At 40.9% G+C, this 15,303-nt stretch overlaps 1 protein-coding gene across 1 annotated transcript in view; it reads right to left on the bottom strand.

Moving 5' to 3' along the window:
- LOC114668055 (WASP homolog-associated protein with actin, membranes and microtubules) overlaps positions 1 to 1,862 on the bottom strand; it is a 40,103-nt gene extending 38,241 nt beyond the window's left edge. The window contains exon 1 of the mRNA XM_051920428.1: positions 1,172 to 1,862. Coding sequence (XP_051776388.1) covers positions 1,172 to 1,738 — 567 coding nt within the window. The 5' untranslated portion in view covers positions 1,739 to 1,862. The remainder of the gene's footprint in view (positions 1 to 1,171) is intronic.
- Positions 1,863 to 15,303: the final 13,441 nt, after the last annotated feature.

The following is a 15,303-nucleotide window of genomic DNA, read 5'->3' as shown; positions in this document are numbered from 1 at the left end:
GGTTCAAAATCTTAATGAGCGAGACAACTAAAGTGAAACAGAAGTGTTACTTGAGCAATAAGTGCTTCTTATTAAGCAATTGGGTTGGAGCAAAAACCTGCAGCCACTGCGGCCCTCCAGGACTGTGACTGAGGACCCCTGACTTAGATAGTCAAATGGATAGAACTGTTTTTGTCCACAGGGAGAATTTTGACATTTTACAGAATCTCAATAAATAAATAGATATTACATTATGAAAAAGAACAAACCCTGCCAAATACAAACCAAAATCTCCCCCCAAAAAAAATACTTGACTGGGTAATGGCATTCACAGGGATGCATTATACAGGCCTAACGTGTGTATCTACTGCAATGTGCATCATAAAATTAAAAAAATCAAAAGATGAGGTCTGTTATTTGAAAGAAACTTCAGGTTTGGTGGAATATCATTTCGCTTGTAAAGTTTTTGCAAGCTAAACCTGAAGAATATGAAGCACAAGGAGATTAAGTTGCAACATTTGAGAGTTACATTTCTTCTTGATATCCAGTTGGAGCATTGGCGGGTAAGGTATGTTGCTCATGATCACAAAGTGTCAAAAGTGGGATTTGAACCCTCAACTTCAAGGTTTCAATTACAAAGCCTTAACCACTGTACCACACTGCATCCAAGGAGTGGTGGCTCTGAGGCTAGGGATCTGCACTGGCAATCGGAAGGTTGTCGGTTCGCATTCGTAAATGCCAAAAGAGACTCTGCTCTGTTGGGCCCTTAAGCAAGGACTTTAACCTGCAATTGCTGAGCGCTTTGAGTAGTGAGAAAAGCGTTATATAAATGCAAAGAATTATTAAGGGTGAAAACAAACACCCTAAAGGCCTTTCGAAACTGGGAATGTAAAACTAAAAAATTAAAATGCGAGTACTGAATTAGACTAATACGACTAAAGCATTTAATAACATTACAACTTTGACGGTACAGCGTACATCAGACTTTTTACCACTTTATGTAATATCTTTTCTTACGTAATGATGATTTGGCATGCTGAACAACAATCCTTTTAGCAATGGAGTTTTCCAGTACTGAGTGGTCTTAAGTTCTTCCTAGCGCCATTGATTAAGAACTGCCGAGCAAAAGAACCCGCAGGTCGGAGGTTCATGATTTTCTATATCAACTTTCACGACACTAATATACGCTTACCTTTCTTAAACTTTCCCTTGTTCTCGTCACCTGGTCTTCTAGACTCTTCTTCTTAAACTCGTGCAGATTTTCGAAATATTCCTCCACATCCCGGTCATCCTGAACAAACAAAGCATCCAAGACGATCCTCCGGCCGCACACGTCAATAGCTGTGCTCAGGTATTTCTCCAGCAGCCGGCACGGTGTATCCAAGTCTCTCTCGGCCTCCTCCGAACCTGCTGTCGCTCGACTCGGAAACAACAGATCCCACAAGTTCCCCGGTTCAAACTCCTTCAAATCCGGGAAGTAAGGCTCCAGAGCCTCGTTGACGCCGGTCAGGTGGCGATGTAAATTGCGCAAATCGGAGACCGAGAAGAGGCCGGCCCAGCTGCTCTGGGTATCGGCGAGTGCGGGGTCGTGTCTCCTCTTCTGTCTCTGTAGGGTCCTGTTGTGACAGGTGACAGCGAACTTGCACTCGATGGCGTTCCACTCGACGATAAAGCCGAGCTTGAAGGGCTCGCTTTCTTCAAACGCGTTGCTTTTGACAGCCACCCAACCCTCCAGGCTATCCATTCGCTCACACTCCATACTCGTTGGATTTTAAAGGGCATTAAAGAGCCTTGCTGGGTTGCTTTTTAAAACCTGTCGAGCTCGCTATGTTTACTCTTTCCTCCATTGACACGACGTCACACGGTGTAACCCTTGACCTCATGACTAATGCATCTCGTGACTTGCTGGGGCATTTGGAGAGGAAAAAATGATTGACAGATTTGAAGCCATTTATGATTGGTGGATAGAAAATGATGGGCGGTCTTTTTTAATATCATATCATCGTGTTTCTGGGCGTTCAGGACGGGATGGAGATGGTAGACTGCGCGGGATTCATTTCGTTTGAAGTAAGAAATAAGGCAAAGTAAGCCAGAGTTATGGTTTTGTGTACAACTTGGTCAGCGGTAACTTGTTTAATGACAGTAGATTTAATCCTAGCCTTAAAGACTGAAGAACAGTCGTAGACTACTAAGCACTGTTGTAAGTCGCTCTGGATAAGAGCGTCTGCTAAATGTTGTAAATGTAAATGTTCAGTAGTGTATTCGGAGAGGGAAATATTTGACCGTTGAATTTCCATTTGACCAGTATTTCGGTTTCCCTGTTATATTCCATGTTAAATCACCCCCTCATCTTAATCTCTCCTGGTGCTTGTGGCATTATATAACTAAGCATAGCTAATAAAATGAATAAAACGGAACCTTAGAAGTTGATATAAAAAAAATAAGTTCGGTATTTTTTAGGTCGAAGTTGTTTCTTCACAGTTATGGTATACTGTACATTCAGTCAGAGGTGTGACCAGAACATCATGTGTGGGTGGGCATTTGGCTTGTCTGGGGGGGGTGCCAAAAAATATCCATCCATCCCCATTTTTGTAGGGGGGTCAAATAATAATAACAACATAGTTTTATATAACATATAAAAGCAAAAATTGTGGCATAAATCATAACCTATTGTTCAATAAAATTAACAGAGGCAATGGAACTTGTTTTATTTTTTGTGAACAAATATAGAACTACATCTACAAGGTAAAATATCAATAAAGTCAAATGTATACAACATGTGAGAGCAAGAACAGAAACATGGCTTATGGTAGTCATGGGAGGCTATAGGACATCAGTTTCCAGTGTTTAACCTGGATATCATCTACAGGACCAGTCTGCGGTTACTCTTGGCAAATCCTGAAATAAATTCATTCAAGTCTAGATTTTCTGTGATGTTTTTCTCATGTACCAGAATGACTACATTTCTCTTCCTTGAATGCAGCATTGTTCGGCGGAGTGGAGTGAGAATGCGGTTCAAAGTAGAGAAAGAGCTTTCGCATGCAGCTGAAGACACACCAATGATGAGTGCCGTGATGCAGACATGGCTCTGACGTGCGGGATACTAGACGCATGTTTGTGGAAGCCGCCACCGTCTTTTTCTAGAGCTTATTTCCAATTAGTGTAGCCGTGTTTGGTGAATATGTCCTCACAGTCCGAATTGGAAACGCTAAATTTGTGGCAGGCAAAGCAAAAGCTGCCATCACGGACAACAGAATATTCAAGCCATGGTCGAGACTGATACCAGCTTGCACTAAAACATCTGAGTGTCTTTTCAAATGCACGCTTGGGATAATTAATTAAAATGGGCTGGAATGGGCTATCCATATTTAAGTCAGGCAGACCAGACTGTATATTTTGTTGAAGGCAGAGGTTTGGAGTACCCGACACGGGCGCAGAGCTGGAGGATTGTGTAGGCTTATCTACATCTTTTGGAGTTTCAGTTGCCGATGTGCTAGCAGCGGTGTTGGGGTCAACCGTGGAGCCAGCAGCTTGCGGAGGGACACAGGTTGAAGATGTCTGCTTTTTAATAAGCCACCTATGCATAGCCTTTGGTGTTACCAATCAGAAAATAAAAGAAGAATGGAACGTATACGCTGTTTTAATTAAAGAATGCGGTCAACAAGTTCAAAACGTGCTGCAAAATGTGTGTCGAAGTGAACTGTGATCAGCACGGTGCCTGTCTAGTGGAGGAGACACTGACAGATACGCCGCAAATTCAAACGGGTCAATTGGAAAGAAACTCAGTTTTGAAAATCAAATGATATTCTTCTCCAGAGTTTTCATTGGACAGACAGAGCATTTCGCAGGGGGGGGCACGGCTTGTCCCTGGAGGGGCAGTGCCCACCCCAGCCCCCCTGTGGTCACGCCTCTGCATTCAGTTGCCACACAATGTTGAAATTGCCTAAAACTTACCAAATACGTTAACTTTGAAGCAGCAAAGGGGTTCGATTAAAAAAAACAACTTATTAGTAGCATTTATGTGTCATCTTGTGATTATGAAAGTCAACTATAAATAATAGTTTTATCATGAATTCTTGGAATTATTTTTCCTGTGGTAAGAATACACGTCCTGATCACTTGTCTGCTCACAGCCTTTGCCACAGATAGAGTTCTGACAACTCAAAAGCCCCCAGTGCCAAGCAGTATTCTGCTTATAGCCTTTCTTTTCCTCCTGATGTTCTCTTTTTGCAGCGGTCATGTTCAGTCCTGGCCTGTAACAACAGACAGATGCTTCTCAAATAATATAACAGAGAACTGGCATTGCCAGATTGACCTGTGTGTACCCTGTGATGGACTGCTGCCTGGTACTTGCTGGCATAGGTTTCAGCTGGATAGGCAGATGGATGAATAATAATTAGCATTATTATTTTTATTGTGCCTATAGTGGAAAAAATAATGAATAGGTTAATCTATTTCACAGTGTTTGTCCTGCATTGATGCAGGGTCCACTTTTTTTTTGGAGTGGCAATGTTGAGCTCATGTTGACACCCCGTTGACATCCCTCAACCATGCATGAAATGAGTTTGAGTGATCTTTGTTTCAGCCCTTCCCGGGGACACCAAATAAATATTGGAAATCTCAAGTGAATGTGAGAAAAATGATTGAGTGATGTTAATCTGTCAGTTAAATAGTTATCAGTTTTGCCATTGTCAATACCAGTAATACCATAAATATTTTGGTACGAGTCCTACTTTATTTCCTTACCTTTCTCAGTAGGAGAGCCATTAAACTTATATCAAGGTAAATGGAAGCACAATCATTTTAAGAGACAGAATAAAACAAATTATTGATAAACAGGATTATAGAAATACAGGGTGAGTCAAAATTATGTTAACATTAATGGTACTGCTATGTATATACTTATTGTTGTGGACAATTTATGTGCCACATATGGTACACATGTTGAACATGATGCCGAACAAGTTGAGACATTCATGTAAATCATCTTGCACATATGAAGTATGTTTTGTGCATTCAAATCTTTATATATAATACGCCACCGTGGCTGTCTGTTTGTCTGTCCAGGATTTTAAATCACCTGTAGCTCGCAAACCGTTTGACCTATTGACCTGAAACTTGGTATACATATACTACGTGACGTCTACTATCCGCTTTTGGGGTGATTATTGACCTCCAAATTTATTCCTCTTTTTATTTTATGTTATTGTAGAATCAACTCTCAACAGCAGCCAGCAGCGCGGCCATGCGGCGCATGTGTAGGGGCGCCGTTCTCATTCCCTACCACCTTCGCTGTCCCTTCCCCCTACCTCTTCATATCTTAAATCATTCTTGAGGCAGATTGAAGACTTAACTGGCACCTTAAGCAAAAAATTAAAGAAAACTTACTAAGTAATTGCAACACAAACACTGACTTAATCAGTTTTAACACGAAAAGATGCCGGCAGAAGAAGAGAAGCAGCGGGCCGCTAGGGTGGAGACAAGAAAGAGCCGCTCAGGAAGCAGCAAGCACATCAACCTCTGAGCAAACAAATGCTAAACGTACAGAGAAAAAGGATGACGACTAGGAATGATCACGTCAAGTGTATTCACTGCACATTACGAGCAGTGCGCCATTACTGGTGTTAACATAAGTTTGACTCACCCTGTATAATTGTCTATATTTTAACTCCGTATTATAATGATATTTTTTTGTTTTTTAGCAAAGGGGCTTAGCACAATTTTCCTAGATTGCTTTTTTATTAAGTCAGTTGTATTTAATTAAATATAATTTCATTATACCTTATAGTTCAATGAAAATAATTTGTAGCTACTTATTTATTTGACTGTTCAGAAGGTACACAGAGTGTCTACTTTGTTAGATATGCTTAGCACATAGAAAACTGGCCCCTTATTAGTTCACTATACAGCGTATAAGGACGTAGATTTCAAAGGTATTCAAAGATTCAACATGGAAATGTTGGCCCCTATTGACTCTGATGTTTTGTGCAGTTGTTGCAAATTGGTGGATCCCTGCTCTGAATAGTGAATTCCATATCACCTTAGAGATGATATGGCACCCCAATGCATTAAACAGAATTAGCAGTTAGAGAGGTAGTGTAGAGAACCATTCTGGGGAAGAACTTCATTCACTGCTTGTTTAGTTAAACCACTATGAATCTACATTCACTGAGCAAATTATTAAGAACACCTGCTTATCCATGCAATTATCTAATCAGCCAATCACGTGGCAGCAGTGCAGTGCATATAATCATGCAGATACAGGTTGGGAGCTTCAGTTAGTGTTCCTATTAAACACCAACATGGGAAAAATGTGATCTTGGTGATTTGCCAACCGTGGCATGATCGTCGCTACCATATGGTCTGTTTTGAGTATTTCTTGAACTGCTGATCTCCTGGGATTTTCACACCCAGCAGTCTCTAGAGTTTACTCAGAATGGTGCAGAAACAAAACAAATATCCAGTGAGCTGAAGTTCTGTGGGTGGAAACTCCTTATTTGCAAGAGAGGTCAGATGAAAATGACCAGATTGGTTTGAGGTAACAGAGAGGCTACAGTAACTCACATAGCCACTGTGTACAACTGTAGTGAATAGAAAAGCTTCTCGGTATGCACAGCACATGAAACCTCACACCAAATGGGCTACAACAGCAGAAGACCACATCAGGCTTCACTTCTGTCAGCCAAGAACAGAAAGCTGAGGTTGCAGTGGCCACAAGGTCACCAAAACTGGACAGTTGAAGACAGGAAAAGCGCAGCAAAAGTCATCTCCAGGTGGTTTCATGAATGTGACAATAAGTTCATTGGCCTTCCCAGTTACCAGATATAAATCCAGTAGAACACCTTTGGGATGTGGAAGCCTGAGAGATTTGCAGCCTGAGTCTGCATTTGACAAATCTGCAGAGATTGCTTGCTGCAGTCAGGTCAACATGTACCGGAATCTGAATGAAATCTTTTCAACATCTTGTGGAATCCGTGCCATGAAGAACTGAGGCTGTTTTGAGAGTACCCAATATTAATATAGTGGTCCTAAGAATTTGCTCAGTGAGTGTATAATTTCTTTGCTTTCTTTCTCTGGTTGGCTATGGTGAGGAACCACACAGAGTTATGCAAAGATATTTTCTTTTGGTCAAACTAGGGGGCTCCGGCCTCTTCTTGCTTCCCTCGCCCACCCCCGGGTTTGGTTTACCGGATATGCAATTTAAAGAGATTGCTATTTTCATGGGAATTGTTACATATGCATTATTTTCACTTTTACTTTAAAAACATTTGTAAAAACAATACTTGTCCTTTATTTCCGGCCCTGTGCGTGGTTACATCTCTTTCTTGCAGGACGTATAATGCTGCTTGCGTTGTGAAGGGGGGGAGGCAGCTGAACGCACGCTAAGAATATGCCGTTGGATCATCTGCTGTCTTTTTGCTCCTTGCGAGCTGCCTGTTCTGCTTGTCGCAAGTCGTTGTTTTAAGAGCTGGGAGCACATGATGCGTGTCTGCCAAAAGCAATCCAACAACTGCTAGGTTAGATGTCTGTGGACTTGTTTTAAATGATGGCTCACTGCCTGGTCTCGTGTGACGTTGTAAAAACAATAATTGTCCTTTATTTCCGGCCCCGGGCGTGGTTAAATCTCTTTCTTGCAGGACATATAATGCTGCTCGCGTTGTGAAGGGGGAGGCAGCTGCTGTCGTGCTGCCCTTCGATCATTTTAAAGCCTGTACAGCCGCTGTCCTTTTTTCCTCTTCGTGTCTCTGCTGCTCGCGCTGTGATTGCTTCTCCGTGATCATAAATACACACCTGACCGAATTGTGTTTTCTTTGAAATTAAACTTGTCGTTGCTTTAACTGTTGCAGGACCACAGATTCTCATAGCGTATGGTCCATTATTGTGTAAATCTACGTTTTGTGCATTGAATGATGCAAATGCGAAAAGACTTTGTTTTCTGCTCTTTGCCTTTTATTTTTGACCTCGCTTTGTCCTGCTATTTTTTTCAACTACACCTACTCCTGATGATTAATTTCCTTTTGTTTGTGAATTTCCCCTTGGGATTAATAAGGTATCTATCTATCTATCTATCTATCTATCTATCTATCTATCTATCTATCTATCTATCTATCTATCTATCTATCTATCTATCTATCTATCTAATGCGATCTAATGCGATCTTTTAGTCGTCGACGTTTCATTTATAATGTATTGTCCTTTATACGCTTTATATGCACTGAGACCCCTGTATCTGTGTGTGTTGCGGGCCTTTACACTACTGATTTTTTTTGCTGGCCGTGCTCTGATATTGCTTGTAAGTAGGGCATGTCTTACAAGAATCTCATGTTCTATATCCCCGCGAGACGCTCCGTGGCCATTCTCTTTCGTCTCGCAGGTCTTTTATTTGTCTTCCGTGATCTTAACGTGAAGATCACATATCGTCTCCTAGTCATTCCCTCCCACAGGATTTTTTCTTATAATAGAGAGATGAAAGTATATTATATTTTTCATCCATCCTTTTTTTTAACAGTCCTATGGTCACTGGTTTGTAAAATAATAAAACTACCGTATTTAACAGTGATGTGTGCTCTGTTTCCACCGGACAGAAACCGACTCAGATGAGCAAATTGCAGCTCCCTTTCACCATATGTTCGTCATTGCATCGGCATGACGTAGTTTAAATCAGAGTTAATCAGATGGAGTAACAGTCTTTAAGTAGTCCTGTATCTCCTGTTTGTTGTCCTTAGCCCACTGCAGCTGCAACTTTGCTTTAGGCTGGCAGGAATGGAACTGTGTTCTGCAGTTGGCTGACTAAACCTATGCATATATTAGAAGCTTATGGTAGACTTGTTTTCTCACTTAAGGACGAGCAAATAAAGGAGTCAGAAGGGCGAGACAGAAAATTGATACTCAAATAAGGGACTGAGCCGAAAAGTCAAAATACCAATCATCAGCAACCAGGAAGGTGAGGCAAAAATTGAGTGGTCAAAACAAAAAGGCAAAAAAGCCCTAAATACTTGAAAATCCCTCTTTTAAATAACTATACGTCAGGTTTTTTTTGTTTTTTGTTGTTAAGCAAATGTCCACAAACTTGGTTGCCAACAAAATCAGAACGCTATCTTTAATGACACTTTTAAATGTGACATCATGTGCAGGACTGCCAGCACCCACATGACCAGGAACAAATGTTTTTGCTATCAACAAAACGGCCACAGATCAATGACAAACTGAAAATGGTGCCTTGACATGACATCCTCAACAAAAAGATTACAATTGATAACAATAAGAATTAGTCTCTAAAAATCTATATATATGAAATGCTAAAGCCTATCTGCCTGTGACTCCCCAATTACAGGGGCTAGAACTTTGTTCTTGGTCTTGATGGCAAACTTACAACCTGATACTTTTTGAAAATGTAAAAAATATGAGACAGTGGGAACCTCCACAACCTGACCTCCGCTCGTGGGTTTCTTATAGCACAATGATACACAAGTGAAGTGATACGGCAGAAAGAAAAAGAAGACCAGCAACATCTGTTGAGCATCAAGCAAAGCACAAAGACCAGTAACATGATGAAGAACACCATAATTGGAAAAAGAAAAAGAGCAGCACCATCAGCTGTGTGATAAGTGCAGGAGACAGTATGCAAGAATGACATAGATGGAGAAATGCATGCAAACCGGGTTCTTCATATAATTACTGGGGCTAGTCTAGTGTCAGATGTGGGATACCGAAAGCATAGCAGCATCTTCGGCAAAATGACCTGCATTCATGGGTTTCTTGCAGGAAAGGGATAGACAAACAAAGTGTCATGGCGGAAAGAAAAAGAGGACCAGTGACACCTGCTGTGCATTGAAGAAATAGCAGAGGCTGATGACATGACGAAAAGCACCATAATAGGATGAAGAAGAACAGCAGCATCTGCTGAGCGTCAAGTGCAGGAGGACACATAGTCGAAGAACTACAAAGAAGGAGAAATTCATGCGACTGGGGTTCCACATGTAACTGCTGAGGCTAAACTGATCAGTGTCAAGTGCCGGATACAGAATGCAACGCTGGCAAAGACAGAGAAATGTATGCGGCCGGAGGTCCATGTGTTTCGGTAGTAAAAAATGACATGCCAGTGTTTTACATAACAAAGTAAAGCTTAGATTCATAACACTGTGAGTAAGTGCATATTCTGCATCTGCATATTCTGGTATTTCTTCTTTGGCATCTTAGTTGAAGTGCATTCTTCATTTTTTTTTTATTTACATTTATTTTCTTAGCAGACACTTTTACCCAAAGTGTGGTCAACATAATTGAGTAAGAATCAGTGTGGGGGACTGTTTAGGAGCAAGTGTTACAGGACTAGGGTAAAAAAAATTGATCACCACAAGTGAAGAGCACAGAACAAAATATAATTGAGTTACAATTCCCAGCTTCCAAAACCTTACAGCTAGTTAGACAGAAATTCACCAAACAAGAGAGTCTTTAAATGCTTCATTGAGGGACTCAAAACTTCTGTTGAAAGGTAGGCAGTTTGTTCATCCAGCCAGGAGCTTCACATGAAAAGAGTCTGGACAGAGATTTGACACCACACAGAGATGGCACCACCAGACACTGTTCAACAGCAGACCTGAGTGGTCAATAAGAAGTACAGGACCTCAGATGTGTTTCTGTTTCCACACCCACCACACGCCACACCACTTGGATTGGGACCTGAGTGCAGCAGGTGACAACTCAGCGCCACACTGGAACAGTGTGATTTTTTTATTATTTTTTTTTATGGTGGCTGGAGTGCCAATCCTGCCACCAACCAGCAAGTTTTCCCTGTAAGTTGGAGGACCTGCTTGTAGGGCTGGATGCAGATTAACGTCATACCCAGGATGAAACAATTTCAGAATAAAGGCCTTTCGCAAGGGCTCCTGGAGCAGAGTCACTTTCGGCATTTGCAGGATTTGAAACGGCACCCTTCCGATTGTCTGCACATATCCCGAGCTCCAGAGCCACCAGGATCAGGAGGTGTGCGACATATTCTGTCAGATACGGTTTGTTGTGGATGTTGTGCAGAGTGAATCTATATGTTGGTGGTTCGTGGATTAGGGGGTGGCGGGGAAAGGGGATGTCTGTTGCCCCCACGACCCGGATGCAGATAAACAGTAGAAAATGGAGGATGTGGGTGTGCCAGTGCTTACGCTCACCCTTTAGTGATCTAGCATCTCATCTATAGTGGGTTCCTACGTAGCATCTATTGATGCCAGGATAGGTTGTGGCTTCTGGTAACCCTCAATCAGATGCAAATAAATGAAGGGATTTAAAAAAGTAAAAAGATCATTTTATGTTCTACCCCTTAAAGGGCATGCATGGTACACTGTGAGTAGCATTTGTTTGATTTTGTCACTTTCTGCTGCTTTTAAAGGCTTTTGTTCCCATTTCAAGTTGAGTGACACAGAAAGAGTGACATTTTCCTTGAGACATTTGAGAGGCTTGTAGGGGAACCGCGCCTGATTACACCAAATGGCCTTCCTCTATATTTGTCCCCAGCTGTCACTTACTGCTGGCACATCACTATTCCCAGGGGGGCTGGGATCTCAAGCTAAATTTACTTCGTATGTCCTTTTAGCTGAGCTCACTAATAATTTCAATGGTTTTGCCAGCAGATAAGTGACAGCTCCAAGACTCAGGGTAAGATAAAACTTTTTTTAAAAGCATTACGCTTATTATTTTTTATATCGAAACCAGAAAGATAAAGTTGATTGAGTCGGATATAGGCTGGATGGGTTTATTAATAAGTTGTGCGCTAATGTTGATCTAGAAATTGAGTGTTTGTTAATGCTGTATACGGTGTTAAATATCTTGCTTTTTTATTTAAAAAATTCTGGAAGAAAATGAAGTTTCAAAAGTGTAAAAAGAAATGAAAATCAAAAACAATATTTATTAATGTCCAGTCTAGTTTTAATCGATTTTGCAACGTGTAATAATAAGAATAAACGTGCAAGTCAAAAAAGGCAGACACTTTTTAGGGTACCTTTATAGTTTTGTTTGGCAAGCCTTTTTACTTTTATTCTATTTGGTATTTTCTGCCGATTGCTATTGCTGCATTTTCATGGATTAGTAAGATGGCTCAAGCAAAAACATGAATTTAAGGCTGGCCTTATCATTACACTCTGGTGTCATTTTCTAGTCTGTTAAAGTGAGGATATTAGTATTTGGTTGGCACCTTTTATCCAAGATGACTTGCAACATTTGAGGTACAATTGGTGTCATTTATTTTGTTTTACCAGCTGGAGCACAAGCAGGTGAAGTGACTTGCTCATGGTCACCCAGTATCAGTAGCAGAATTTGAACTCGGCCTCAGAGTTTGAAGTCCAAATCTTTAACCGCAATGCCACTCAGCTTGCCTAAGGATAGCCCATTATATATACTTGATTGTTTTTTCTTGTGATGTTTCTTAATCTAATTCTATACACTGTATTAGTTGCATTATGTTTGTATACTTGTTTAATGTGAAGCCGTACAGTTCTTCTAAGAAAGTTACTAAAGAATATGCTTAATTATGCACAAGAATGAAGAATCATTTACAAATTGGCTTAAAAGAAATATTTTTCCTGTCACCATTGTGTGCATTGTACAGTAAATAGAATCCTGCATCTGGTCATTGTTTTGTGGAGTTTGCATGTTTTTCCTATGTGTGCATGTGTTTTTTCCCTTCCGCATCCCAAAGACGTGCGTTAAGTTGATTAGTGATGATAAACAGGCCCATTTGTGTATTGGGTGGTCCCTGCAATGAACTTGTTCAGGGTTAGTTCTGTCTGCCCCTTGGATAACAGCAAGGAATGCTGAAACTATGGATACCGGATCTAAAGTGTCAGAACCGTTATTCAAAACATATCCATGTGAATTTCACCTCATGGATCACATATCTATCTATCTATCTATCTATCTATCTATCTATCTATCTATCTATCTATCTATCTATCTATCTATCTATCTATCTATCTATCTATCTATCTATCTATCTGTCTGTCTATCTCCTTTATTGTTAATGTAAATGTTCAATGTTAATCTTGCCTACTGTGCTTACTTTCTATCTATCTATCTATCTATCTATCTATCTATCTATCTATCTATCTATCTATCTATCTATCTATCTATCTATCTATCTATCTATCTATCTAATCCTGCCTACTATACTAAAATTGAGATCTATCTATCTATCTATCTATCTATCTATCTATCTATCTATCTATCTATCTATCTATCTATCTATCTATCTATCTATCTATCTATCTATCTATCTATCTGCTATATAGTGCCTTTCATATCTATCTATCTATCTATCTATCTATCTATCTATCTATCTATCTATCTATCTATCTATCTATCTATCTATCTATCTATCTATCTATCTATCTATCTATCGAAAGCATTCACCCACTTTGAAGTTTTCAAATTTTATTATCAAACAGCATTTAATCACTGTGTATTTTATTTCACTCTCTGATGTTGATCAACAGAAAAAGACTTTTTAATGTCAGGGTGAAAACTGTTCTCTGCTAAGTTGTGTAAGTTAAGTAGAGATATAAACACTGTAACAAAGATACAAGAGGAGATGATAAATCTTTGGGGCACCATGAAGGCTAACCCTGCATATTAAAATAAAACGTGAGGTATAGTGTGTTGAAAAAGAAAAGAAACATTGTGAGTCTTCAGCAAGACTGCCTAAGGCAGCGTTGCTTCCGATGATAAAGGTTCTAGGCAGGGACATGCTGGTCCAGGTGGGCAGAAACCAGAAGTGATGTCAGAGGTGTCATGGTTGTCAGTCTTCCGGTCTGCTGAGAGAGAGGAACAGAAAAGGCATTAGTCGATAGCACCCTCTGGCTTTCCGGAGGAAGATTGCAGTTATTCAGCACACGTATGACAGGACCCTCCCCTCAACCCAGCATCCCGAACCGCGAGATCATAAACTTGGAACAGAGCATCTGCGTTGGCATGTAGAGAGCCTCGACAATTAATGACTTTGAACTGAAATGGTTGCAGATTCAAGAACCACCTGGTCACGTGAGGATTTGACTTCTAATGAAGTGCCATGCACTGTTGGGGTTCATGGTCTGTCACCAGAGTAAATTCCCATTCTAGGAGGTAGTAGCACAACAGGTTATTAGCCCATTTAATTGCCAAAGGCTTCCCTTTCCACCTCCTTATACCTGGTGTCCCGATCCAATGGTTTCCTGCTCAGGAACATAATGGGGTGCTCAACACCTTCGATGCTTTGGTTCAGCACAGTCCTGAGACCTGTGTCTGAAGCATCAGTCTATAAAATAAAAGGAGAAAAAAAGTCAGGAATAATTAACACAGGTGCTAAAGTAAGGGCCTGTTTTAAGTCATGGAATGCAGCCTCTGTTTTAGCATCCATACCACCGTGTTTAGGAGCCCTCTTTTTTGTGAGGTCTAACAATGGAGCTGCTCTCTCTGAAAATCAGGGAACAAACCAGCGGTAGTAACCCACTAAACCTAACCGATTTCATGTTGTTCTTAAGGGGACAATTCAGAATGACATTTACATTGGCACATTGTGGACAAATGGTACCCTGCCCACCAAGTAGCCTAAACATTTGGCCTCGGTCACTCCAAAGATACGCTTCTTTGGGTTGATACGTAGGCCAGCTTCGCTGAATGTCAAGAGCACCATGTGAACCTGCTGCACGTGTTCCTTCCAGGTGCCAGAATAGATGATGAAATCATCCAAGTAGGCGGCGCTATAGTTACTGTGGGGTTGCAATAATCTAGCCACCTGGAAAGTCGCAGGAACCCAAATGGGAGAACATGATAATACCAATGGCTGCTAGGGATGCTGAATGTGGTCTTTACCTTGGTGGATTCCATTAAGGGAATTTGCCAGTACCCTTTTGTCATGTCAAGTGTGGTCAAATACTGAGCTGTATCAAGTCGCTCAAGGAGATTGTCCATTTGCGGCATCAGATAGGCATCAAGTTGGGACACTTGATTAATTCAACGGAAGTCATTACAAAAGCGCCAACTCCTGTCAGGCTTAGGGACCAGGACTAAAGGACTGGACCAGGGACTAAAGCTTTCCTCAATAACACCAAGGTTCAGCATCCTTCTAATCTCAAGCTCCACTTGCTCTTTTTGCTTCCATGAGGCATCATCTTTGATGATGACCCAAGGCTCAGTAATGATGTTGGGTCAATCAGGGAAGTTCTTCTGGGTAACTCATTAACCACTTCCGGGACAGAGAAGATAGTTGCTTCAAGCTCTTATCACTGAGTGGATGTCAAGTTAGGGCTGAAATTAAGGGTGTTGTTTTGAGTGAAGAAAGAAGAAGGCTGTCTACAGTAGGGA

The sequence above is a fragment of the Erpetoichthys calabaricus genome, chromosome 17 (genome assembly GCF_900747795.2).
Source record: "Erpetoichthys calabaricus chromosome 17, fErpCal1.3, whole genome shotgun sequence".
Taxonomy (NCBI): domain Eukaryota; kingdom Metazoa; phylum Chordata; class Cladistia; order Polypteriformes; family Polypteridae; genus Erpetoichthys; species Erpetoichthys calabaricus.
Note: the sequence above shows the minus strand (reverse complement) of the source record. Positions and strands in the feature narration are given on the sequence as shown.